Source organism: Lonchura striata, chromosome 3, assembly GCF_050655825.1.
Source record: "Lonchura striata isolate lonStrDom1 chromosome 3, ASM5065582v1, whole genome shotgun sequence".
Classification (NCBI taxonomy): Eukaryota; Metazoa; Chordata; class Aves; order Passeriformes; family Estrildidae; genus Lonchura; species Lonchura striata.
This window is the reverse complement of record NC_140705.1, coordinates 2,004,143-2,031,286: the sequence shown is the minus strand read 5'-3', so window position 1 is coordinate 2,031,286 and position 27,144 is coordinate 2,004,143. Positions and strand designations below refer to the sequence as shown.

The 27,144-nt window shown below is 43.8% G+C and overlaps 1 protein-coding gene across 2 annotated transcripts in view; it reads left to right on the top strand.

The window, feature by feature from the left end:
- PNOC (prepronociceptin) overlaps positions 1–23,798 on the top strand; it is a 31,762-nt gene extending 7,964 nt beyond the window's left edge. For both annotated transcript variants that reach the window (XM_085574306.1, XM_085574305.1), the window contains exons 2-4: positions 5,082–5,212; positions 11,895–12,213; positions 20,426–23,798. In XM_085574306.1, coding sequence (XP_085430432.1) covers positions 5,093–5,212; positions 11,895–12,213; positions 20,426–20,466 — 480 coding nt within the window. In that variant the 5' untranslated portion in view covers positions 5,082–5,092 and the 3' untranslated portion in view covers positions 20,467–23,798. The remainder of the gene's footprint in view (positions 1–5,081; positions 5,213–11,894; positions 12,214–20,425) is intronic.
- The last annotated feature ends 3,346 nt before the right edge of the window (positions 23,799–27,144 follow it).

Here is a 27,144-nt window from a genome sequence, read left to right as displayed (position 1 = left end):
GTCCCCTAAACCTGGGGCCAAATCCCCATTTCTGTCCCTCACTGTCCCTTAAACCCAGTGCCACGTCCCCATCTCTGTCACCTCTGCCTGGTCCCCTCATTGTCCCTAAACCCGGTGCCACGTCCCTGTCCTGTCCCTTACTGTCACCTCTGCCTGGTCCCTGATTTGTCCCTTAAACGCGGTGCCACATCCCCACCCTGTGTCACCTCCCTGTCACCTCTCTGTGGTCTCTGAATTGTCCCCTAAACCCGGTGCCACATCCCTGTCCTGTCACCTCTCTGTGGTCCCTGCATTGTCCCCTAAAGCCGGTGCCACATCCCGACACTGTGTCACTTCTCTGCCATCTCTGTCTGGTCCCCTCATTGTCCCCTCCCCTGGTGCCACGTCCCCACCTGTGTCACTTGTGTCACCTCTCTGTCACCTGTCACCTGTGTCACCTGTGTCACCTGTGTCACCTCTGTCACCTCACTCTGGCCCCTAAGCCCAGTGCCACGTCCCCACGCCGTGTCAGCTCTGTCACTTCTTTGTGGTCCCTTCATTGTCCCCTCCCCTGGTGCCACGTCCCTGTCTCTGTCCCTTTCTGTCGCCTCTGCTTTGTCCTCTCATTGTCCCCTAAATCCAGTGCCACGTCCCCACCTGTGTCACCTCTGTCCCCTCTGGATTGTGGCCTAAACCTGGTGCCACCTCCCCATGTCTGTCCCTCGTTGTCCCCTTGTTGTCCCCTCCCCTGGTGCCACATCCCTGTCTCTGTCCCTTTCTGTCGCCTCTGCTTCGTCCTCTCATTGTCCCCTAAATCCAGTGCCACATCCCCACCCTGTGTCACCTCTGTCACCTCACTCTGGTCCCCTCGTTGTCCCCTCCCCTGGTGCCACGTCCCCACCTGTGTCACCTCTGTCCCCTCTGGATTGTGGCCTAAACCTGGTGCCACCTCCCCATGTCTGTCCCTCGTTGTCCCCTCATTGTCCCTAAACCTGGTGCCACATCCTGGTCTGTGTCACCTCTATGTCACCTCTGCTTCATCCTCTCATTGTCCCCTAAACGTGGTGCCACATCCCTGTCTGTGTCACCTCTATGTCACCTCTGCTTCGTCCTCTCATTGTCCCCTAAATCCAGTGCCACATCCCCACCCTGTGTCACCTCTGTCCCCTCTGCCTGGTCCCTGAATTGTCCCCTAAACCCGGTGCCACATCCCCACCTGTGTCACCTCTGTCACCTCACTCTGGTCCCCTCGTTGTCCCCTCCCCTGGTGCCACATCTCCATCTGTGTCACCTCTGTCACCCCTCTGTCCCCTCTGTCTGGTCCCCTCGTTGTCCCCTGCCCTGGTGCCACATCCCCGTCTGTGTCACCTCTGTCCCCTCTGTCTGGTCCCCTCGTTGTCCCCTCCCCTGGTGCCACATCTCCATCTGTGTCACCTCTGTCACCCCTCTGTCCCCTGTCTGGTCCCCTCGTTGTCCCCTCCCCTGGTGCCACGTCCCCATGTCTGTCACCTGTCTCTGGTCCTCTCGTTGTCCTTTAAATCTGGTGCCACGTCCCCACCCTGTGTCCCCTCTCTGTCCCCTCGCTCTGGTCCCTGAATTGTCCCCTCCCCTGGTGCCACATCTCCATGTTTGTCCCTTTCTGTCCCCTCGCTCTGGTCCCCTCATTGTCCCCTACACCCGGTGCCACGTCCCCACCTGTGTCACCTGTGCCACCTGTGTCACCTGTGTCACCTGTGCCACCTGTGTCACCTGTGCCACCTGTGCCGGGACCGTGAATTGTCCCCTAAACCTGGGCCCAAATCCCCGTGTCTGTCCCTCATTGTCCCCTCCCCTGGTGTCACGTCCCCACCTGTGTCACCTGTGTCACCTCTCTGTCACCTGTGTCACTTCTCTGTCACCTGTGTCACCTGTGTCACCTCTCTGTCACCTGTGTCACCTCTGTCCCCTCTCTGTCACCTCTGACACCTGTGTCACCTCTCTGTCACCTGTGTCACCTCTGACACCTGTGTCCCCTCTCTGTCACCTGTGTCACCTGTGTCACCTCTCTGTCACCTGTGTCACCTCTGTCCCCTCTCTGTCACCTGTGTCACCTCTCTGTCACCTGTATCACCTGTGTCACCTGTGTCACCTCTGTCCCCTCTCTGTCACCTCTGTCCCCTCTCTGTCACCTGTGTCACCTGTGTCACCTCTCTGTCACCTGTGTCACCTCTCTGTCACCTGTGTCCCCTCTCTGTCACCTGTCACCTGTGTCACCTGTGTCACCTCTCTGTCACCTGTGTCACCTGTCTGTCCCCTCTCTGTCACCTGTGTCACCTGTGTCACCTCTCTGTCACCTGTGTCACCTGTCACCTCTCTGTCACCTGTGTCACCTGTGTCACCTCTGTGTCCCCTCTGTGTCCCCTCTCTGTCACCTGTGTCACCTCTGACACCTGTGTCACCTCTGACACCTGTGTCCCCTCTCTGTCACCTGTGTCACCTCTCTGTCACCTGTGTCACCTCTGACACCTGTGTCACCTCTGACACCTGTGTCCCCTCTCTGTCACCTCTGTGTCACCTGTGACACCTGTGTCACCTGTCTGTCCCCTCTCTGTCCCCTGTCTGTCACCTGTGTCCCCTCTGTCCCCTCGCTCCGGTCCCCTCATTGTCCCCTCATCGTGTTGGCCAAACCAGCTGGGACACGGCAATTCGGGGGAATTTTGGGGATTTTCGGGGATTTTTGGGGATTATTGTGGGATTTTTGTAGAATATTTGTGGGATTTTGTGGGTTTTTATTGGGATTTCCTGGCATTTTTTGGGATTTTTTTGGGAATGTTTGGGATTTGTGGGACTTTGTGGGATTTTGTGGGTTTTTATTGGGATTTTGTGGGATTTTTGGGGATTTTGTGGGTTTTTATTGGGATTTCCTGGCATTTTGTGGGATTTTTTGGGATTTTGTGGGTTTTTATTGGGATTTCATGGCATTGTTTGGGATTTTGTGGGATTTTATTGGGATTTCCTGGCATTTTTTGGATTTTATGGGATTTTATTGGGATTTCCTGGCATTTTTTGGGATTTTTTGGGATTTTTTGGGAATTTTTGGGATTTGTGGGACTTTGAGGGATTTTGCGGGATTTTTTGGGATTTCGTGGATTTTATGGCAATTTTGGGGATTTTTTAGGTTTCCACAGGGTTTTATTGGGATTTGGTGGGATTTTATGGATTTTATTGGGATTTGAGGTGGTTTGATGGGATTTTATGGGATATTTTTGGATTTTTTTTTATTTTCGCGGGGTTTTTTCGTATTTCACCGGATTTTTTTGGATTTTTTAGATTTTTGTGGGGTTTTTATGGGGTTTTATGGGGATTTGAGGTGGTTTTATGAGATTTGATTGGATTTTATGGGTTTTTTGGGATTTTTTGGGATTTGAGGTGGTTTTATGGGATTTGATGGGATTTTTTAGATTTTTGTGGGGTTTTTATGGGATTTTATGGGTTTTTATTGGGACTTTTGGGGATTTTTTAGATTTTTGTGGGGTTTGATGAGGTTTTATTGGGATTTTCGGTGGTTTGATGGGATTTTATGGGATTTGGATTTGAGGTGGTTTGATGGGATTTGATGGGATTTTTTTTGGGATTTTTTTTTTTATTTTCGCTTTTTTTTTTCATATTTCACTGGATTTTTTTTGATTTTTAAGATTTTTGTGGAGGTTTTATGGGATTTTATGGATTTTATCGGGATTTGAGTTGGTTTTATGGGATTTTATGGGATCTTTTCAGATTTTATTTTATTTTTGCGGGTGTTTTTCGTATTTCACTGGATTTTTTTGGATTTTTTCAGAGTTTTGTGGGGGTTTTATGGGATTTTATGGATTTTATTGGGATTTGAGGTGGTTTGATGGGATTTTATGGGATCTTTTTGGATTTTCACGGGTTTTTTTCATATTTCACCGGATTTTTTTGGATTTTTAAGATTTTTGTGGAGGTTTTATGGGATTTTATTGGGATTTGAGGTGGTTTGATGGGATTTCATCGTATCTTTTCGGATGTTTTTTTATTTTCGCGGGGTTTTTTCGTATTTCACCAGATTTTTTGGGATTTTTAAGATTTTTGTGGGGGTTTTATGGATTTTATTTGGATTCGAGGTGGTTTGATGGGATTTTATGGCATATTGTCAGATTTTTTTTTATTTTCACGGCTTCTTTTCATATTCCACTGGATCTTTTTGGATTTTTTTTTTATTTTCGCAGGTTTTTTTCGTATTTCACGGGATTTTTTTTGATTTTATGGGATTTTCATGGGTTTTTTTCGTATTTCACTGGATCTTTTTGGATTTTTTGGGATTTTCGCGGGTTTTTTTCGTATTCCACTGGATCTTTTTGGATCTTTTTGGATTTTCGCGGGTTTTTTTGTATTTCACGGGATTTTTTTTTATTTTTTGGGATTTTCGTGGGTTTTTTTCGTATTTCACAGGATTTATTTTTATTTTTTTGGATTTTTGCGGGTTTTTTTTAGTATTTCACTGGATTTTTTTGGATTTTCGTGGGTTTTTTTTGTATTTCACTGGATTTTTTGGGATTTTCGTGGGTTTTTTTCATATTTCACGGGATTTTTTTGGATTTTTTGGGATTTTCGCTGGTTTTTTTCGTATTTCACTGGATTTTTTGGGATTTTCGTGGGTTTTTTTCATATTTCACAGGAATTTTTTTTATTTTTTTGGATTTTCGCGGGGTTTTTTTCTTATTTCACTGGATTTTTTGGGATTTTCGTGGGCTTTTTTCGTATTTCACTGGATTTTTTTGGATTTTCGCGTTTTTTTTCGTATTTCACTGGATTTTTTGGGATTTTCGTGGGTTTTTTTCGTATTTCACAGGATTTTTTTTTATTGTTTTGGATTTTCGCGGGTTTTTTTCGTATTTCACTGGATCTTTTTTGATTTTCGCGGGTTTTTTTCGTATTTCACGGGATTTTTTTGGATTTTCGCGGGGTTTTTTTGTATTTCACGGGATTTTTGCGGGTTTTTTTCGTATTTCACTGGATTTTTTTTGATTTTCGCGGTTTTTTTTCGTATTTCACGGGATCTTTTTGGATTTTTGTTTGGATTTGTGACATGGCTGTCCCCGCAGGCGGTGGCACCATGAGGGCCGTGCTCTGGGACCTGCTGCTGCTGTGGCTCTGCGCCCGCGCCCGCGGCGACTGCCGCGGCGACTGCCTGCACTGCGACCGGCAGCTCCAGCGCCACGGCTTCGACGTCCTCGTGAGTGCCACCACCCTGTCCTCGTCACCCGGCCCCTGGCCCCAGTTCTGGTGGATCTGGGCACCCTTTTGTTCTTGGGGTTTAGGTCATCATGAGTGCCACCACCACCCTGTGTTCATGTCTGGTGGATCTGGGCACGTTTTTGTTCTTTTGGGGTCTGGGGACATCGTGAGTGCCACCACCCTGTCCTCGTCACCCGGCCCCAGTTCTGGTGGATCTGGGCACCTTTTTGGTGTTTTGGGGTCTGGGGACATCGTGAGTGCCACCACCCTGTCCTCGTCACCCGGCCCCAGTTCTGGTGGATCTGGGCACCTTTTTGGTGTTTTGGGGTCTGGGGACATCGTGAGTGCCACCACCCTGTCCTCGTCACCCGGCCCCAGTTCTGGTGGATCTGGGCACCTTTTTGGTGTTTTGGGGTCTGGGGACATCGTGAGTGCCACCACCCTGTCCTCGTCACCCGGCCCCTGTTCTGGTGGATCTGGGCACCCTTCTTGGTGTTTTGGGGTCTGGGGACATCGTGAGTGCCACCACCCTGTCCCTGTCCCTGTCCCCTGTCACCTGTCCCTGTCCCCTGTCCCCACGTCTGGTGGATCTGGGCACCCTTTTGTTCTTGGGGTTTAGGACATCATGAGTGCCACCACCCTGTGTTCATGTCTGGTGGATCTGGGCACGTTTTTGTTCTTTTGGGGTCTGGGGACATCGTGAGTGCCACCACCCTGTCCCTGTCCCCTGTCCCTGTCCTCATCACCTGGCACCTGTCCCCTGTCCCCAGTTCTGGTGGATCTGGGCACCCTTTTGTTCTTGGGGTTTAGGACATCATGAGTGCCACCACCCTGTCCCCAGTTCTGGTGGATCTGGGCACCCTTCTTGGTGTTTTGGGGTTTGGGGACATCGTGAGTGCCACCACCCCGTCCTTGTCACCCGGCCCCTGGCCCCAGTTCTGGTGGATCTGGGCACCCTTTTGTTCTTGGGGTTTAGGACATCATGAGTGCCACCACCACCCTGTGTTCATGTCTGGTGGATCCTGGCACCCTTCTTGGTGTTTTGGGGTTTGGGGACATCGTGAGTGCCACCAGCCCGTCCTCGTCACCTGGCCCCTGTCCCCACGTCTGGTGGATCTGGGCACCCTTTCCATTCCTTTGGGGTTTGGGGACATCGTGAGTGCCACCACCCTGTCCCTGTCCCCTGTCCCTGTCCCCTGTCCCTGTCCCCTGGCCCCAGTTCTGGTGCATCTGGGCACCTTTTTGTTCTTGGGGTTTAGGACATCGTGAGTGCCACCACCCTGTCCCTGTCCCCTGTCCCCTGTCCCTGTCCCCTGTCCCCTGTCCCTGTCCCCTGTCCCCAGTTCTGGTGGATCTGGGCACCCTTTTGTTCTTTTGGGGTTTAGGACATGGTGCCACCACCCTGTGTTCATGTCTGGTGGATCTGGGCACCCTTCTTGGTGTTTTGGGGTTTGGGGACATCGTGAGTGCCACCACCCTGTCCTCGTCACCTGGCACCTGGCCTTGTCACCTGTCCCCAGTTCTGGTGGATCTGGGCACCTTTTCATTCCTTTGGTGTCTGGGGACATTGTGAGTGCCACCACCCTGTCCTCACGTCTGGTGGGTCTGAGGGACATCGTGAGTGCCACCACCACCCTGTCCCCCTGTCCCTGTCGCCTGTCCTTGGCCCCTGTCCCCACGTCTGGTGGATCTGGGCACCTTTTCATTCTTCTGAGGTTTGGGTCGTCGTGAGTGCCACCACCCTGTCCCTGTCACCTGTCCCCTGTCCTCGGCACCTGGCACCTGTCCCCACGTCTGGTGGATCTGGGCATCCTTCTTGGTGTTTTGGGGTCTGGGGACATCGTGAGTGCCACCACCACCCTGTCCCTGTCCCCTGTCCTCATCACCTGGCACCACCACCCTGTCCCCTGTCCCCACATCTGGTGGATCTGGGCACCCTTCTTGGTCTTTTGGGGTTTGGGGACATCGTGAGTGCCACCACCCTGTCCCTGTCCACACCTGCAGGGTCTGGGATCTGGGGACATTGTGAGTGCCACCACCCTGTCCCTGTCACCTGTCCCCACGTCTGGTGGATCTGGGCACCCTTCTTGGTCTTTTGGGGTCTGGGCACATCTTGAGTGCCACCACCACCCTGTCCCTGTCCCTGTCCCTGTCCCTGTCCCTGTCCCTGTCCCTTGTCCCCCCGTCTGGTGGGATCTGGGCACCCTTTTCCTTCTGCTGGGGAATTTGGGATCTGAGGGGAAGGTGCCACCTGCTGCCACCGTCACTGTCACCGTCATGATGGTCACCATCACTGCCACCGTCACTGTCACCGTCATTGTCACCATGATGGTCACCATCACTGTCACCGTCACTGTCACCGTCATTGTCACCATGATGGTCACCGTCACTGTCACCATCACTGTCACCGTCATTGTCACCATGATGGTCACCATCACTGTCACCGTCACTGTCACTGTCACTCCTGGGTGGGCACCGGGATGGCCCCAAGGGAAGGTGAAGATCCCAGACCAGGATGGTCCCAAATCGGGGATGAAGATCCCAAACCAGGGTGAAGATCCCAAATGAGGATGAAGATCCCAAACCAGGGTGAAGATCCCAAACCAGGATGGTCCCAAACCAGGGTGAAGATCCCAAATGAGGATGAAGATCCCAAACCAGGGTGAAGATCCCAAACCAGGGTGAAGATCCCAAACCAGGATTGTCCCAAATAAGGGTGAAGATCCCAAATGAGGATGAAGATCCCAAACCAGGGTGAAGATCCCAAACCAGGATTGTCCCCAGGGAAAGTGAAGATCCCAAACGAGGATGGTCTCAAGTGAGGATGAAGGTCCCAGACCAGGATGGTCCCAAACCAGGATGGTCCCAACTGAGGGTGAAGATCCCAAAGCAGGATGAAGATCCCAAACGAGAATGGTCCCAAGCCGGGTGAAGATCCCAAACCAGGATGGTCCCAACTGAGGATGAAGATCCCAAACCAGGATGGTCCCAAACAAGGATGAAGATCCCAAACCAGGTGAAGATCCCAAACCAGGATGGTCCCAAACCAGGGTGAAGATCCCAAACCAGGATGAAGATCCCAAACCAGGATGAAGATCCGTGGCTGCGTCCCGGCGTTCCTGGAGGATTGTCCACCTCGGCCATTTCTCCTGGAGAACGAATCCCACCGGGTGGACACGAATCCCACGGGGTGGACACGAATCCCACCGGGTGGACACGAATCCCACCGGGTGGACACCCGGCAGCCTGGAAGCCCCAGAAACCCCCAGGAGAAACCAGAAACTCCCAGGAGATGCTGGAGCCACCCCAGTGCCACCAAGGCCACCTCAATGCCACCAGGTTTTGGGGTGCCATCAGCCTGGTTCAGCCCCAGAAGGTCGCTCTGAAGGCACCAGGACCTCTGTGAGATCCTGGTCCTGATCCTGGAGCTCCAATCAGAACCTCGGTCGTGGTGGGATTTGGGATCTCTGGAAGGTTCCTCCTGGTGGGATTTGGGATCTCCTGGAATGAACCTCGTGGTGGGATTTGGGACCTCCTGGAAAGAGCCTCCTGGTGGGATTTGGGATCTTCTGGAATGAACCTCGTGGTGGGATTTGGGATCTCCTGGAAGGAGCCTCCTGGTGGGATTTGGGATCTCCTGGAATGAACCTCGTGGTGGGATTTGGGACCTCCTGGAAGGAGCCTCCTGGTGGGATTTGGGATCTCCTGGAATGAACCTCGTGGTGGGATTTGGGACCTCCTGGAAGGAGCCTCCTGGTGGGATTTGGGATCTTCTGGAATGAACCTCGTGGTGGGATTTGGGATCTTCTGGAATGAACCTCGTGGTGGGATTTGGGACCTCCTGAAAAGAGCCTCCTGGTGGGATTTGGGATCTTCTGGAATGAACCTCGTGGTGGGATTTGGGACCTCCTGGAAGGAGCCTCCTGGTGGGATTTGGGATCTTCTGGAATGAACCTCGTGGTGGGATTTGGGATCTTCTGGAATGAACCTCGTGGTGGGATTTGGGACCTCCTGGAAAGAGCCTCCTGGTGGGATTTGGGACCTCCTGGAAGGAAACTCGTGGTGGGATTTGGGATCTCCTGGAAGGAACCTCCTGGTGGGATTTGGGATCTTCTGGAATGAACCTCGTGGTGGGATTTGGGACCTCCTGAAAAGAGCCTCCTGGTGGGATTTGGGACCTCCTGGGAGGAAACTCGTGGTGGGATTTGGGATCTCCTGGAAGGTTCCTCATGGTGGGATTTGGGATCTCCTGGAAGGTTCCTCATGGTAGGATTTGGAATCTCCTGGCTTTAGGGACAAAAAAAAAATGGAATTTCCATGTCCATGTCTAGCTAGGAAGTTGATGAGATCCAACCATGGTGGCTTTGGTGACACCAAAATTTGCAGATTCCTTGTTCAGCTTGGAGAGGACAGGTCCCAACCGTGGTGGGACAACCCCCGTGGTCCAAAGGCCACCGGTGATGAAGGGACGTGGTGGGAATGGCCGTTCCTGGGGGTCTGGAGAACCAGAGGTCCTCCCCACCTTTGAGGAAGGACAGAGGAGGATCTGAGGAGCTTCCCGTGGAGAGGCCTTGGAGCTCGGAGCTTTTCCATCTTCATCCCGTGGAGCTTCTCCGAAGGTCTGGAGGACTTGGAGGTCACCGGGAGCGTGACATCCTTGAGGACAATCATGGAGGACCAGGAGCAGGAGGGGCAGGAGGAGCTCAGCAGATGCTGAGGAGATGCGAGGGCTGGTGGCCACTCACCAGGTTCTGCTGCCACCCAGAGGAACATTCCCAGATGAAGTTCTGCCTATGGGGAGGAACAACTCCAGAGGTCCCTTCCCACCTCCACCCACCATCTTGTCCCACCTCCATCATCCTGTCCCACCTCCATCCACCATCTTGTCCCACCTCCATCCTGTCCTGTCCCACCTCCATCATCCTGTCCCACCTCCATCCACCATCTTGTCCCACCTCCATCTTGTCCCACCTCCATCCACCATCTTGTCCCACCTCCATCCTGTCCTGTCCCACCTCCATCTTGTCCCACCTCCATCCTGTCCTGTCCCACCTCCATCTTGTCCTACCTCCATCCTGTCCTGTCCCAGCTCCATCCATCTTGTCCCACCTCCATCCTGTCCCACCTCCATCCACCATCTTGTCCCACCTCCATCCTGTCCCACCTCCATCAACCATCTTGTCCCACCTCCATCCTGTCGCACCTCCATCAACCATCTTGTCCCACCTCCATCCACCATCTTGTCCCACCTCCATCCACCATCTTGTCCCACCTCCATCCACCATCTTGTCCCACCTCCATCCTGTCCTGTCCCACCTCCATCCATCTTGTCCCACCTCCATCCTGTCGCACCTCCATCCACCATCTTGTCCCACCTCCATCCACCATCTTGTCCCACCTCCATCAACCATCTTGTCCCACCTCCATCCACCATCTTGTCCCACATCCATCCACCATCTTGTCCCACCTCCATCCACCATCCCATCCCACCTCCATCCACCATCTTGTTCCACCTCCATCAACCATCCTGTCCCTCTTCCATCCCATCCCACATCCATTCACCATCTTATCCCACCTCCATCCACCATCTTGTCCCACCTCCATCTTGTTCCACCACCACCTTCACCAGCCCGTCCCACCTCCGCCACGCACGCGTCGCCGGTTCTGTTCCATGGGACCGTTTGTTGGCGTCGCGACAGCGCCGAATCCCGCGGGGTGTCCGCCGAGCTCCGCCAAGCATCTCCACCACCTTCTGTCCCTCTGGGATCCCACCGCCCATTTTGGGTGGAGACACCTCGGGGATGAAACCCGGCACCTTCCCATGGCCGTTGGGTTGGGTGTTGGGTTGGGTCTTGGGTCGTTCATTGGGTTGTCCATTGGGTCGGCCATTGGGTTCTCTATTGGGTTGTCCATTGGGTCGTCCATTGGGTCACCCATTGGGTTCTCTATTGGGTTGTCCATTGGGTCGCCCATTGTGTCGTCCATTGGGTCACCCATTGGGTTATCCATTGGGTCGGCCATTGGGTTCTCTATTGGGTTGTCCATTGGGTCGCCCATTGTGTCGTCCATTGGGTCACCCATTGGGTTGTCCATTGGGTTGTCCATTGGGTTGTCCATTGGGTCACCCCTTGAGTTGTCCATTGGTCTCCCATTGGGTTGTCCATTGGGTTGTCCATTGGGTTGCCCATTGGGTTCTCTATTGTGTCGGCCATTGGGTCACCAATTGGGTTGTCCATTGGGTTCTCTATTGGGTCGACCATTGTGTTCTCCACTGGGTCGCCCATTGAGTTGGCCATTGGGTTGGCTGTTGAGTCAACCATTGGGTTGTCCATTGGGTTCTCCATTTGGTTGCCCATTGGGTCAGCCCTTGGGTTGTCCATTGGGTCGCCCATTGGGTTGTCCATTGGGTCACCCATTGGGTTCTCCATTTGGTTGTCCATTGGGTTGGGTGTTGAATTGACCATTGGGTCAGCCATTGGGTTGTCCATTGGGTTGCTCATTGGGTTGTCCATTTGGTTGTCCATTGGGTTGTCCATTGGGTCACCCATTGGGTTGTCCATTGGGTTGTCCATTGGGTCACCCATCAGGTCTCCCATTGGGTTGCTCATTGGGTTGTCCATTGGGTCTCCCATTGGGTTGTCCGTTGAGTCAACCATCTTCCCTTCCACGTCCCCCCGCAGATCTGCGTCCTGGAGTGCGAAGGCCGCGCCGTGCCGCGAGCCACCTGGGAGCTCTGCGCCGCCGCCGCCCGCCCGGCGCCGCGCCCGCGCCGCCTCCCCGCCCCGGCCTGGCCCTCGGGCGAAGCCGCGCCGCCCGCCGCCGCCGCCGCCAAAACCTCGGAGGACATTTCCCGGCGCTCGCCGCCGCCGCCGCCGGCCAAGGATGTGCAGAAACGCTACGGCGGCTTCATCGGCGTGCGCAAGGCGGCGCGCAAGTGGAACAACCAGAAGAGGTTCAGCCAGTTCCTGCGGCAGTACCTGGGCATGGCGCCGCGCTCCAGTGAGTACGGCGGCCGCGCCGGCGCCGCCGAGCGCCTCTGAGCCGCGCCCGCGCCGCCGCCGCCGCCGGCGAGGGGAAGAGTTCGGCTCAAAAAAGAAAGCACCGGGAACGGCGGCGCCGCGGAGCGGGAGGGACGGGCACGGCGCGGGGACGGCGGTGGGGGAGCCTTCGTGGAGAGCTCGTGGGGAAGGTCTGGGGGCATCTTTGAGGGCATCTCTGGGGTTGCCATCGCGGTCACAGCCTTGGGGGCACCTTGGGGGTCAACTTTTGGGGTCAACCTCATGGTCACCCTTGGGGTCACCTTTGGAGTCACCTTTGGGGTCACCTTAGGGGCACCTTTTGGGGCACCTTTGGGGGCATCTTTGGGGTAATTTTTGGAGTTGCCATCACGGTCACAGCCTTGGGGGCACCTTCGGGGTCAACTTTTGGGGTCACCTTGTGGTTACCATTGGGGGCACCTTTGGGGTCAACTTTTAGGGTCACCTTTGGGGTCACCTTAGGGGCACCCTTGGGGTCACCTTCAAGGTCACCTTATGGGGCCATCTTTGGGGTAATTTTTGGAGTTGCCATCACGGTCACAGCCTTGGGGGCACCTTGGGGGTCAACTTTTGGGGTCACCTTGTGGTTACCACTGGGGGAACCTTTGAGGTCAACTTTTGGGGTCAACCTCATGGTCACCCTTATGGTCACCTTTGGGGTCATCCTCATGGTCACCCTTGGGGTCACCCTTATGGTCACCTTTGGGGTCACCTTAGGGGCACCTTTGGGGTCACCTTCAAGGTCACCTTTGGGGCCATCTTTGGGGTAATTTTTGGAGTTGCCATCACGGTCACAGCCTTGGGGGCACCTTCAGGGTCAACTTTTGGGGTCACCTTGTGGTTACCACTGGGGGAACCTTTGAGGTCAACTTTTAGGGTCAACCTCATGGTCACCCTTGGGGTCACCCTTATGGTCACCTTTGGGGTCATCCTCATGGTCACCCTTAGGGTCACCCTTATGGTCACCTTTGGGGTCACCTTAGGGGCACCTTTGGGGTCACCTTCAAGGTCACCTTTTGGGGGCATCTTTGGGGTAATTTTTGGAGTTGCCATCATGGTCACAGCCTTGGGGGCACCTTCTGGGTCAACTTTTGGGGTCACCTTGTGGTTACCATTGGGGGCACCTTTGGGGTCAACTTTTAGGGTCACCTTTGGGGTCATCCTCATGGTCACCCTTATGGTCACCTTTGGGGCATCTTTTGGGGCGCCTTTGGGGTCACCTTCAAGGTCACTTTTGGGGGCATCTTTGGGGTTGCCATCATGGTCACAACCTTGTGGGCACCTTCGGGGTCAACTTTTAGGGTCACCCTCGTGGGCACCATTGGAGCACCTTGGGGACACCTTGTTGTCACCGTCATGGTCACCTTTGGGTTCAACCGCATGGTCACCTTTGTGGTCACCCTTGGGGTCACCTTTTGGTCACCTTTGGGGTCACCCTCATGGTCACCCTTATGATCACCTTTGGGGTCACTCGTGAGGTCACCCTTGAGGTCACCTTCAAGGTCACCTTTGGGGTCACCCTCATGGTCACCCTTTGGGTCAGCTTGGGGGCACCTTTGTGGCACCTTTCGGTCACTTTGGTGTCACCTTTGGGTCCCTTTGTGTCACCTTTGGGTCACCTCTGCGGTCACCATTGGTGTCACCTTTGGGTCACTTTGGTGTCACCTTGGTGCCACCTCTGGGTCCCCTTTGTGTCACCTTTGGTGTCACTTTTGGGGTCCCCTTTTGGCCACATTTGGCATCACTTTGGTGTCACCTTTGGGTCACTTTTGGTGTCACGTTTGGGTCACTTTAGTGTCACCTTTGGGTCACTTTTGGTGTCACCTTTGGGTCACTTTAGTGTCACCTTGGTGCCACCTTTTGGTGCCCTGGGGTCACTTTGGGGTCACCTTTAGGTCACTTTTGGTGCCACCTTTGGGTCACTTTTGGGTCCCTTTGGTGTCACCTTCGGGTCCTCTTTGGTGTCACTTTTGGGTCCCCTTTTAGTCACTTTGGTGTCACTTTGATGCCACCTTCGGTGCCACTTTTGGTGTCACCTTTGGGTCACTTTTGGGTCCCTTTGGTGTCACCTTTGTGTCACTTTTGTGTCACCTTCAGGTCACTTTAGTGTCACCTTGGTGCCACCTTTTGGTGTCCCCTTTTTGTCGCTTTTGTGTCACTTTTGTGTCACCTTTGGGTCCCTTTGGTGCCACCTTTGGGTTCATTTTGGGGTCACTTTGGTGTCACCTTTGTGTCACTTTTGTGTCACCTTGGTGTCACCTTTTGGTCCCCTGGGGTCCCTTTGGTGTCACTTTGGGGTCACTTTTGGTGCCACCTTTGGGTCACTTTGATGTCACCTTGATGTCCCCTTTGTGTCACATTCAGGTCACTTTGGTGCCACCTTTGTGTCACCTTTGTGTCACTTTTCTGTCACTTTGGGTCCCCTTTTGGGTCACTTTGGTGCCACCTTTGTGTCACTTTTGTGTCCCTTTGGTGTCACCTTTGTGCCACCTTGATGTCCCCTTTGGATCACTTTGGTGTCACCTTTGTTGTCACTTTGGTGCCACCTCTGTGTCCCCTTTGGGTCACCTTTGTGCCACCATTGGGTCACCTTTGTGTCACCTTTTGTGTCCCTTTGGTGTCACCTTGGTGTCACTTTGGGGTCACCTTTGGTGTCACCTTTTGGCTCACTTTGATGTCACTTTGGTGTCACTTTGTGTCCCCTTTGGTGCCACTTTTGGGTCACCTCTGTGTCACCTTTGGTGCCACCTTTGGGGTCCCTTTGGTGCCACCTTTGTGTCACTTTGAGGTCACTTTTGGGTCACTTTGGTGTCACCTTTGTGTCACCTTGGGGTCACTTTTGGGTCACCTTGGGGTCATTTTTGGGTCACCTCTGTGTCACTTTTAGTGCCACCTTTGGGTCACTTTGGTGTCACTTTTCTGTCCCCTTTGGTGTCACCTTTGCGTCCCTTTGGGGTCAGTTTCAGGTCACTTTGGTGTCACCTTGGTGCCACCTCTGGGTCCCCTTTGTGTCACTTTTGGGTCCCTTTGGTGTCACCTCTGGGTCCCCCTTGGGTCACTTTGATGCCACCTTTGGTGTCACTTTGGGTCACTTTTTGTCACTTTGGTGTCACCTTTGGTGTCACTTTTGGGTCACTTTGGTGTCACCTTTGAGTCCCTTTGTGTCACTTTTGGGTCACTTTTTGGTCACTTTGGTGTCACCTTGGTGCCACCTTTGTGTCCCTTTGTGTCACCTTTGGGTCCCTTTGGTGTCACCTTTGATGCCACTTTTGGTGCCACCTTGGTGTCACCTTTTTGTCACTTTGGTGTCACCTTTGGGTCCCTTTGTGTCACTTTTTGGTCCCTTTGGTGCCACCTTTGGTGCCACCTTTGGGTCCCTTTGGTGCCACCTCTGTGTCCCCTTTTTGTCATCTTTGGTGCCACCTTTGAGTCACCTTTGTGTCACCTTTAGGTCACTTTGGTGTCACTTTTAGGTCAATTTGGTGTCACCTTGGTGCCACCTCAGTGCCACCTTTGGGTCCCTTTTTGTCACTTTTGGGTCACTTTGATGCCACCTCTGGGTCCCTTTGTGTCACTTTTGGGTCACCTTTGGGTCCCTTTGGTGTCACCTTTGGTGCCACCTTTGAGTCACCTTTGTGTCACCTTTAGGTCACTTTGGTGTCACTTTTGGGTTAATTTGGTGTCACCTTGGTGCCACCTCGGTGCCACCTTTGGGTCCCTTTTTGTCACTTTTGGGTCACTTTCGTGCCACCTTTGGTGTCACTTTGGGTCCCTTTGTGTCACTTTGGTGTCACCTTTGGTGCCACTTTTGGTGCCACCTTTGTGTCCCTTTTGGGTCACTTTTTGGTCACTTTGGTGTCACTTTTGGGTCAATTTGGTGTCACCTTTGAGTCCCTTTGTGTCACTTTTGGGTCACTTTTTGGTCACTTGGTGTCACCTTTGGTGCCACCTTGGTGTCACCTTTGTGTCCCTTTTGTGTCACCTTTGTGTCACTTTTGGGCCACTTTGGTGTCACCTTTGGTGCCACTTTTGGTGCCACCTTTGTGTCACTTTTGGGTCACTTTTTGTCACCTTTGTGTCCCTTTGTGTCACTTTTGGGTCACTTTTTGTCACCTTTGGGTCCCTTTGTGTCACTTTTTGGTCACTTTGGTGCCACCTCGGTGCCACCTTTGGGTCCCTTTGGTGCCACCTCTGTGTCCCCTTTTTGTCACCTTTGGTGCCACCTTTGGGTCACTTTTGTGTCACCTTTGGGTCCCTTTGGTGTCACTTTTGGGTCACTTTTTGTCACTTTTGGGTCAATTTGGTGTCACCTTTGGTGCCACTTTTGGTGCCACCTCTGTGTCACCTTTGGTGTCACCTTTGGGACACTTTTTGGTCACTTTGGTGTCACCTTTGGTGCCACCTTGGTGCCACCTTTGTGTCCCCTTTGGTGTCACTTTTGGGTCACTTTTTGTCACTTTTGGGTCAATTTGGTGTCACCTTTGGTGCCACCTTGGTGCCACCTTTGGGTCCCTTTTTTGTCACCTTTGTGTCCCTTTGTGTCACTTTTGGGTCACTTTGGTGTCACCTTTGGTGCCACCTTGGTGTCCCCTTTGGTGTCACTTTTGGGTCACTTTTTGTCACTTTTGGGTCCCTTTTTGTCACTTTGGTGTCACCTTGGTGCCACCACTGGTCCCTCGGGCGATTTCTGCCGGGTTTGGTCCCTCCAGGTCAAAAATTTGGGGAAAAAAATTCACCAAAATTCCAAAGAAAATCGGGAAAAAATTAATTAAAAATATTTAATTGAAAAAATAATTTAAAAAATGTAATTTAAAGAAATTAACTCAAAAAATTAATTTTAAAATCTAATTTAAAAAAATAATTTAAAAATTAATTTTAAATAATTTATTTTAAAAGATTTAATTAAAGATAATAAAAAATTAATTAAAAAATAAATTGAAAAATTAAATTAAAAAATTAATAAAAATTAAATTAAAAAATTTAAATTTAAAATTATTTTTTAAATAAAAAATTTTAATATGTATTTTAATTTTTTAACTTTTTTTTTTTAAAAAAAGTAAAATCCAAAATATTTAAAAATTCCCTGGAGATTTTGGAAAGAAAGAGGAAAATCAAATTAAAATCAAAATTTTGCGGCATGAAAATGAAATTAAAATTAACGTTTCACCGCCGGAATAGCAAATAAAAATTAAAATTTTGGGGTATAAAAATGCTAAAAATTAAAATTAAAATTAAAAATTAAAATGCAAAAAAATTAAAATTTTAAAGTATGGAAATCAAATAAAAATTAAAATTTCACTCCATGAAAATCAAATAAAAATTAAAATTTCACAACAAAAAAAAATTAGTTAAAAAGAGAAAAATATGAAAGAAAATTTTAAAAATTAAGAAGAATAAATGAAAGGAAATAAAATAAATAAAAAAATAAATGTAATTAAATAAAATAAATAAAAAGGAAATAAATTCAATTAAAAGGAAAAAATTAGAAGAAAATAAATCAAATAAATATAAATAAATTCAATTAGAATTCAATTAAATTTTTAAAATTCAATTAAACTTAAAAAAATTGAAATAGATTTTAAAAATTCAATTGAACTTTAAAGAATTAAATTAAATTTTAAAAAATAACAAAAATCCAAAAATAGAAAATAAAGAAAAATAAAAGATAAAGGAAAATTCAAGTGAAAAGAAATGAAAAGAAATGAAATAAAATAAAAAGAAATTACAATAAAAGACAAAATTAAAATAAAGCAAAATTAATAAAAATTAAATTAAAATAATAAATAAAATTAAATTATAAGAAAATAATGACAACTAAAAAATAGAAAATAAGGAAATAGAAATAAAGGAAAATTAAAGTGATTAAAATAAAATAAAGGAAATTAAAAGGAAATAAATGAAATTAAAAGAAAAGAAATGAAATAAAAAATAAATGAAATTAAAAGAAAAGAAATGAAAATTTAATTAATATATAAAAATGACATTAAAATAATTTAAAATAAAGTGCAATAAAATAAAATGCAATAAAATAAATATAATAAAAACAAAATAAAATAAAATTTAAAAAAGAAAAAGAAATTAAAATAAAAATTAAAAAATAAAAAATAAATTAAATTAACTAAATAAATAAAATTTTAAAAAATTAAAATAAAATAAAAAATTAAATTTAATTAAAATAAAATAAAATATCAAAACTCCATAAAAAGAAAATAAAATACAAATTAAAAAAAGGAAAATTAATGTTGAAATAAATGAAATAAAAATCAAATTCCCAAAATTCCCAAATTCTCAAAATTCCCGATTTCGGCCGATTTCAGAAATTTCGGATTTTTCGCTTTTTAACCCAAATTTTCCTTTTTCCCTTCCCCGGGCGGCGCCGCCAACAATTTTATTTTATTGAAAGTTTTTTATTGATTTCCTTTTATTTCCCTTTTTATTTCCCTTTTATTTTATTTCCTTTTTATTCCCCTTTAATTCCCCTTTTATTTCCATTATATTTCCATTTTATTTCCTTTTTATTTCCATGTTATTCCCATTTATTCCCGTTTTATTTCCCTTATATTTCCATTTAATTTCCCTTTAATTCCCATTTTATTTCCAATTTATTCCCCTTTTATTCCCATTATATTTCCTTTTTATTTCCATTTTATTCTAATTTTATATTTTATATTATTTCTATTTTATATTTTATATATTCCCCCTTCCCCTCCCCAATTTATTTTGTATTTTTTAAATTTTTTCCCCTCATTATTCTGTACTTTTCACCCCACATATTTTCTATTCTTTATTTTATATTGTAAATTTTATATTATTTTATATTTTATATTATTTTATCTTTTAAATTTCATATTTTTATTTTTATTAATTTTATATTTTATATTTTTTATTTTTTCTTTCTTATTTTGTATTTTTCATTTCCCCCTTCCCTCCCCCACTTTTGTTTGTATTTTCTATTTATTATTTTCTATTTATATTTTATTTTATTTAATTTCCCTTCCCTCCGGCCCATTTTGGTTGTATTTTCTATTTTATTTTTTATATTTATAATTTTATTTTATTTAATTTCCCTTTCCTGGGGCCCATTTTGGTTGTATTTTCTATATTTTCTATTCTTTTATATTTAATTTAATTTAATTTTTCCGTTCCCCGGGGCCGATGTTGGTTGTATTTTCTATATTTATATTTTATATTTATATTTTAATTTATTTTCCGTTTCCCATGGCCGATGTTGGTTGTATTTTCTATATTTTATATTTTATATTTAATTTAATTTTTCCTTTTCCCGGGGCCGATGTTGGTTGTATTTTCTCTATTTTATTTATATTTTATATTTTTATATTTTATATTTAATTTTCCTTTTCCCGGGGCCGATGTTGGTTGTATTTTCTATATTTATATTTTATATTTTATATTTTTATTTCCGTGTCCCGGGGCCGATGTTGGTTGTATTTCTCTATTTTATATTTTTATATTTTATATTTAATTTTTCCGTGTCCTGGGGCCGATGTTGGTTGTATTTTCTCTATTTTATATTTTATATTTTATATTTTTATTTCCTTTTCCCGGGGCCGATGTTGGTTGTATTTCTATATTTATATTTTATATTTTATATTTAATTTTTCCGTGTCCCGGGGCCGATGTTGGTTGTATTTTCTATATTTATATTTTATTTATATTTTATATTTTTATTTTCCATTCCCAGGGCCGATGTTGGTTGTATTTTCTATATTTATATTTATATTTTATATTTATATTTTTATTTCCTTTTCCCGGGGCCGATGTTGGTTGTATTTTCTATATTTATATTTTCTATTTTTATATTTTATATTTTTATTTTCCATGTCCCGGGGCCGATGTTGGTTGTATTTTCTCTATTTGATTTATATTTATATTTTATATTTTATATTTATATTTTTATTTTCCATGTCCCGGGGCCGATGTTGGTTGTATTTTCTATATTTATATTTTATTTATATTTTATATTTTTATTTCCTTTTCCCGGGGCCGATGTTGGTTGTATTTTCTATATTTATATTTTATATTTTTATATTTATATTTTTATTTTCCTTTTCCCGGGGCCGATGTTGGTTGTATTTTCTATATTTATATTTTATTTATATTTTATATTTAATTTTTCCGTGTCCCGGGGCCGATGTTGGTTGTATTTCCCGCAGCGTTCCGGCCTCGCCTCCCGGCCCGGCGCCGCCAAAATTAAATTTTCTGCTCCGGCCGCGGCTCCGACCCCAGAGCGACGAAAGCGACAAAAAACTCCAAAAATTCCGAAAAAAGCCACCAAAAAACTCCAAAAAATGTGAAAAAAATCGACAAAAAAAGCTCCAAAATAGCGGAAAAAATCGACAAAAAAAGCTCCAAAAAATCGGGAAAAAATCGACAAAAAAACCGCCAAAATCGCCAAAAAAAGCTCCAAAAAATGTGAAAAAAATCGACAAAAAAAGCTCAGAAAAATCGGAAAAAATTGACAAAAAAAACCCACCAAAATTGCCAAAAAAAGCTCCAAAAAATGTGAAAAAACCGACAAAAAAAGCTCCGAAAAATCGGAAAAAATCAACGAAAAAAAGCTCCAAATAAATCTGAAAAAAACGACAAAAAAACCGCCAAAATCACCAAAAAAAGCTCCAAAAAATGTGAAAAAATCGCCAAAAAAAGCACCAAAAAAAGCACCAAAAAAAGCACCAAAAATCTCAAAAAAATCCAATAAAAAGCTCCCAAAAAGCTCCAAAATAGCCAAAAGAATTTCTTCAAAATCGCCAAAAAAGCGGCAAAAATTCTGAAAAAAATCGACAAGAAAAGCTCCAAAAAAAGCGCCCAAAAAAAGCACCAAAATCGTCCAAAAAAGTTCCAAAAAATCTGGAAAAATCGACAAAATATCACCAAAAAAAGCTCCAAAAAAGCTTCAAAATTGTCAAAAATCTCCAAAAAATCTGGAAAAAATCTACAAAAAAAAAGCTCAGAAAAAAGCGCCAAAATCGACAAAAATCTCCGGAAAATCCGGGAAAATCTACAAAAAAAAAACTCCAAAAAAAGCTCCAAAATTGCCAAAAAATTTCTCCAAAATCGCCAAAAAAACCACAAAAAAAAAGTGCCAAAATCGTCAAAAATCTCCAAAAAATCCGGAAAAATCTACAAAAAAAAGCTCCAAAAAAAAGCTCCAAAAAAAAGCTTCAAAATCAACAAAAAAATTCTCCAAAATCGTCGAAAAAATCTCAAAAAAATTGGAAAAAATCGCCAAAAAAACCGCCAAGAAAAAGCGCCAAAATCGTCAAAAATCTCCAAAAAATGTGAAAAAAATGGCCAAAAAAAGCTCCAAAAAATGGGAAAAAAAGGCCAAAAAAAAGCTCCAAAAATAACCCCAAAATCACCAAAAAAGCTCCAAAAATTCTGAAAAAAATCGACAAAAAAATCACCAAATATGCTCCAAAAGCTCCAAAAAAAGCACCAAAATCGCCAAAAAAATTCTTCAAAATTGTTAAAAATCTCCAAAAACTCTGAAAAAATCAACAAAAAAAATCGCCAAAAAAAGCTCCAAAAAAAGCTCCAAAAAAATCACCAAAATCTTCAAAAATCAACAAAAAAATCGTCAAAAAAAGTGCCAAAAAAAAGCTCCAAAATCGTCAAAAATCTCCAAAAAATCCGAAAAAATGTCCAGGAAAAGCTCCAAAAAAATCGCCAAAAAAAGTTCCAAAAAATCTGGAAAAATCGACAAAGAAAAAATCGCCAAAAAAAGCTCCAAAATTGACAAAAAAAGCTCCAAAATCATCCAAAAAATCGCCAAAAAAAAGCTCCAAAATCGTCCAAAGGCTCCAAAAAATCGGAAAAAATCGACCAAAAAAAATCGACCAAAAAGCTCCAAAATCGCCCAAAAAAGCTCCAAAAAATAAATAAAAAACTAAGAAAAAAAAATCACGAAAAACTCCAAAAGTGTCGAAAATCTTCAAAAATTCTGAAAAAATCAACAAAAAAAGCACCAAAATCGTCAAAAATAGCGAAAAATTCCGAAAATCTCCCAAAAAAACTCAAAAAGCTGCAAAATTTCCAAAATTTCCGAAATTTCCGAAATCTCCGGAGTCGCCATTGGAGGGGTCGGCCCCAAAAATGGGAATTTTGGGTCAAAAAATGGGATTTTTGTGTGAAAAAATGGGATTTTTAGGGGAAAAAAAAGAGATTTTTGTGTGGAAAAAAATTGGGATTTTTGGTCCAAAAAAATGGGATTTTTGGTCCAAAAAAAAGGGATTTGTTTGGTCAAAGATAAAAATTGAGATTTTTTAGTCTAAAAAATGGAATTTTTGCAGAAAAAGAGGAATTGTGGCAAAAAATTTGAATTTTTGCCCCCAAAATTCGCTTTTTTTTTTCGCAAAAAAGGAGAATTTTTTTACCAAAATATTTGGAATTTTTACCCCCAAAATTCGATTTGTTTCCCTAAAAAAGGAACATTTTTGCCAAAAAATTTGAATTTTTACCCCCAAAATTTGGATTTTTTTCCCAAAAAAGGAGAATTTTTGCCCCAAAAAATTGAATTTTCCCCCCAAAAATTGGGATTTTTTTTCCAAAAAAAGGAAAATTTTTGCCAAAAAAATTGAAATTTTACCCTCAAAATTTGGAGTTTTTTTCCCCAAAAAAAGGAGGAATTTTTACCCCCAAAATTCGGATTTTTTGCCAAAAAAAAGGAAAAGTTTTGCCAAAAAATGGAATTTTTATCCCTAAAATTCAGATTTTTTTCCCAAGAAAAGAAGAATATTTTGCAAACAAAAAATTTTGACTTTTTACCCTCAAAATTCGAATTTTTTTCCCAAAATAGAAGAATTTTTAACCAAAATATTTGGAATTTTTGCCCCCAAAATTCAGATTTTTTCCCAAAGAAAAGGATTTTTTTTTTTGCAAAAAAAATTTGAATTTTTACCTCTAAAATTCAGATTTTTTTTTTCTAAAAAAGGAGGAATTTTAACCAAAATTGTTTTAATTTAAAAAAAAAAAATTGCATTTTTGCCCCCAAAATTTGGATTTTTTCCGCAAGAAATGAAGAATTTTTTGCCAAAAAATTGAATTTTTACCTCAAAAATTCAGATTTTTTTCCCTAAAAAAATGAGGAATTTTTACCAAAATATTTTTAATTTTTTCCAAAAAAAATTGAATTTTTGTCCCCAAAATTTGCATTTTTTTCCTGAAAAAAGGAGAAATTTTCACCAAAAAATTGAATTTTTATCCCCAAAAATTGGATTTTTTTTCCCAAAAAAAAGGAAAATTTTTGCCCCCAAAAATTGAATTTTTACCCTCAAAATTTAGATTTTTTTGCCAAAAAAAGGAAGAATTTTTTTCCAAAATATTTGGAATTTTTACCTCGAAAATTCGGATTTTTTTTCCTAAAAAAGGAGGAATTTTCCCCCAAAGGATTTTTTCCCAAAAAAAGCGAATTTTGCCCCAAAACCAAAGGGGATTTTGGGTGAAATTTGGGCGGTTTTGGTGGTTTGGTGCCGCGCCGGCCGGATTTGTAAATAGAGAAAATGGAAATAAATCAATTTACGCTTTCTACGCCCGGATGAGCTCACTTTGGGGGAAAAAGGGAAAATTTGGGGTTTGGGGGGAAAAATGGGGGAAAATGGGAAAAATTGGGGGAAAAATGGGGGAAAATGGGGAAAAAATGGGATAAAAAATGGGAAAAAATGGGAAAAAATGGGATGAAAAATAGAAAAATTGGGGGAAAAATGGGAAAAAATGGGATGAAAAATGGGGAAAATGGGGAAAAAATGGGAAAAATTGGGGAAAAATGGGAAAAAAAATGGGATAAAAAATGGGATGAAAAATGGGAAAAATGGGGAAAAAATGAGAAAAATTGGGGGAAAAATGGGAAAAAAATGGGATGAAAAATGGGGAAAATGGGGAAAAAATGGGAAAAATTGGGGGAAAAATGGGGAAAAATGGGATAAAAAAATGGGGAAAATGGGGAAAAAATGAGAAAAATTGGGGGAAAATGGGAAAAAAAAATGGGATGAAAAATGGGGAAAATGGGGAAAAATGGGAAAAAATGGGAGGAAAAATGGGGGAAAAATGAGAAAAATTGGGGGAAAAATGGGGAAAAATGGGATGAAAAATGGGGGGAAATGGAAAAGAATGGGGAAAAATGGGGAAAAATTGGGAAAAAAAGAAAAAATGGGGAAAACGGGGGAAAAAAGGGAAAATAGAGGGGGGAAATGAGAAAAAATGGGGAAAAATGTGAAAAAAGGGAGAAAAATAAGAAAAAATAGGATAAAAAATGGGGGGAAATGGGGAAAAATGAGAAAAAAATGGATTAAAAATGGGGAAAAAATGAGAAAAAATGGGGGAAAAAGATGGAGGAAAAATGGAGAAAATGGGAAAAAAATGGGGAGAAAATGGGAAAAAACATGGGGGGGAAAAATGCAATAAAAGGAGAAAAAATGGGATATAAAAATGGGGGAAAATGGGGAAAAATGGGAAAAAAAGGGAAAAAATGGGAAAAAATGGGGGAAATGGGAAAAAATGGGAATAAATGGGGGAAAATTGGGGAAAATGAAATTTATAAAAAAGGGGAAAATGGGAAAAAAGGATAAAAAATGAGAAAAAAAGGGGGAGAAATGGGGGGAAATTATAAAAAAATGGGGGGAAATGGGAAAAAATGGGGAAAAAATGAGAAAAATTGGAGGGAAAATGGGATTAAAAAATGGGGGGAAAATGGAAAAGAATGGGGAAAAATGGGGAAAAATTGGGAAAAAAAGAAAAAATGGGGAAAATGGGGGAAATGAGAAAAAATGGGGAAAAATGAGGGAAAAATGGGAAAAAATGTGAAAAAAGGGGAGAAAAATAAGAAAAAATGGGATAAAAAATGGGGGGAAATGGGGAAAAATGAGAAAAAAATGGATAAAAAAATGGGGAAAAAATGAGAATAAACGGGATAAAATGAGAAAAAATGGGGAAAAAAGATGGAGGAAAAATGGAGAAAAATGGGTAAAAAATGGGGGGAAAATGGGAAAAAACATGGGGGAAAAATGCAATAAAAGGAGAAAAAATGGGATATAAAAATGGGGGAAAATGGGGAAATTGGGAAAAAAAAGGGAAAAAATGGGAAAAAAAAAGGAAAAAATGGAAAATATGGGAAAAAATGGGAAATGAGGGGGGGAAAATTGGGAAAAATGAAATTTAAAAAAAGGGGAAAATGGGAAAAAAGGATAAAAAATGAGAAAAAAAGGGGGAGAAATGGGGGGAAATTATAAAAAAATGGGGGAAATGGGAAAAAATGGGAAAAAATGAGAAAAAAGGTGGGAAAATGGAAAAAAAAAGGGAAAATGGGAAAAATGGGAAAAAAATGGGATAAAAAATGGGGATAAAAAAGGGAAAATCGAGAAAAATGGGGCAAAAAAGGGAGAACAAAATGGGGATAAAAAGGGAGAAAAATGGGGGAAAATTGAGAAAAATTGGGGTAAAATATGAGAAAAAAACGGGGGATAAATTTGGTTTAAAAAAGGGAAAAAGTGGGTAAAAAAAGGAGAAAAAATAAATAAGAAAAATTGGGGGAAAAATGAGAAAAAATGGGGGAAAAATGAGAAAAAATGGAAATAATGAGAAAAATTGGGGAGAAGGGGGAAAAATGGGGTAAAAAGAAGAAAAAATTGGGATAAAAAGGAGAAAAATTGAGAAAAAATGGGGAAAAAAGGGAGTGAAAAAGGGAAAAAATGGGGATTTTTGGGAAAAAAATGGGGATTTTTGTTAGAAAAAAATTCCGGATTTTGAAGGAAAAATCTGGTGATTTTTGGGAAAGGATTTGTGGAATTTTGGGGAAAATTTGTGGATTTTTGGGGAAACATTTGGGGATTTTTGGGCAAAAATTTGTGGAGTTTTGGGGAGAAATTTGGGGATTTTTGGGAAGAATTTGGGATTTTTTTTTGGGAAAATTTTGGGGATTTTTGGGAAAGGATTTGGGGATTTTTGGGGAAAAATTCAGGGATTTTTGGGGAAAAAAATTGAGGTTTTTTTGAAAAAATTTGGGGATTTTTGGGAAAGGATTTGGGGATTTTTGGGGGAAAATCTGTGGAATTCTGGAGAAAAATTTCGGATTTTTGGGAAAGGGTTTCAGGAGTTTTGGGAAAATGATTTGAGTTTTTTTGGAAAAAATTAGGGATTTTAGAAGGAAAAATTTGTGGATTTTTGGGGAAAAATGTGGGCATTTTTGGGGAAGGATTTGGGGGATTTTTAGGAGAAAATTTTGGGAATTTTTGAGAAAAAATTGTGAATTTTTTGGGGAAGAATTCGGTGATTTTTGGGGAAAATTTGTGGAGATTTGGGGAAAATTGAGGGATTTTTGGGAAAGGATTTCAGGATTTTTGGGGAAAAAATTGGGAATTTTTGGGAAGAGGATTTGTGGAATTTTGGGGAAAAATTGGGGATTTTTGGGAAAAATTTGAGTTTTTTTTAAAAAATTTGGGGATTTTTATTTTTAATTTGGGGATTTTTGGGGAAAAAATTTTGGGATTTTTGGGAATTGAGGTTTTTTTGAAGAAAATTTGGGGATTTTTGAGGAAAAATTTTGGTGATTTGGGGGAAAGGATTTGGGGATTTTTGGGAAAAATGTGTGGGATTTTGGGAAGAATTTGGGATTTTTTTGGGGAAAGGATTTGGAGATTTTTTTGGGAAAATTTTGGGGATTTTTGGGGAAGAATTTGTGGAATTTTGGGAGAAAAATTGGGAATTTTGGGGGGAAAATGTGGGGATTTTTTGGGAAAGGATTACAGAATTTTTGGGGAAAAATTTGGGGATTTTTGGGTAGAGGATTTGAATTTTTTTGGAAAAAATGTGGGGAATTTTGGGAAAGGATTTGGGGATTTTTGGGAAAAGGTTGGGGAATTTTTGGTGGAAAAAATTGGGG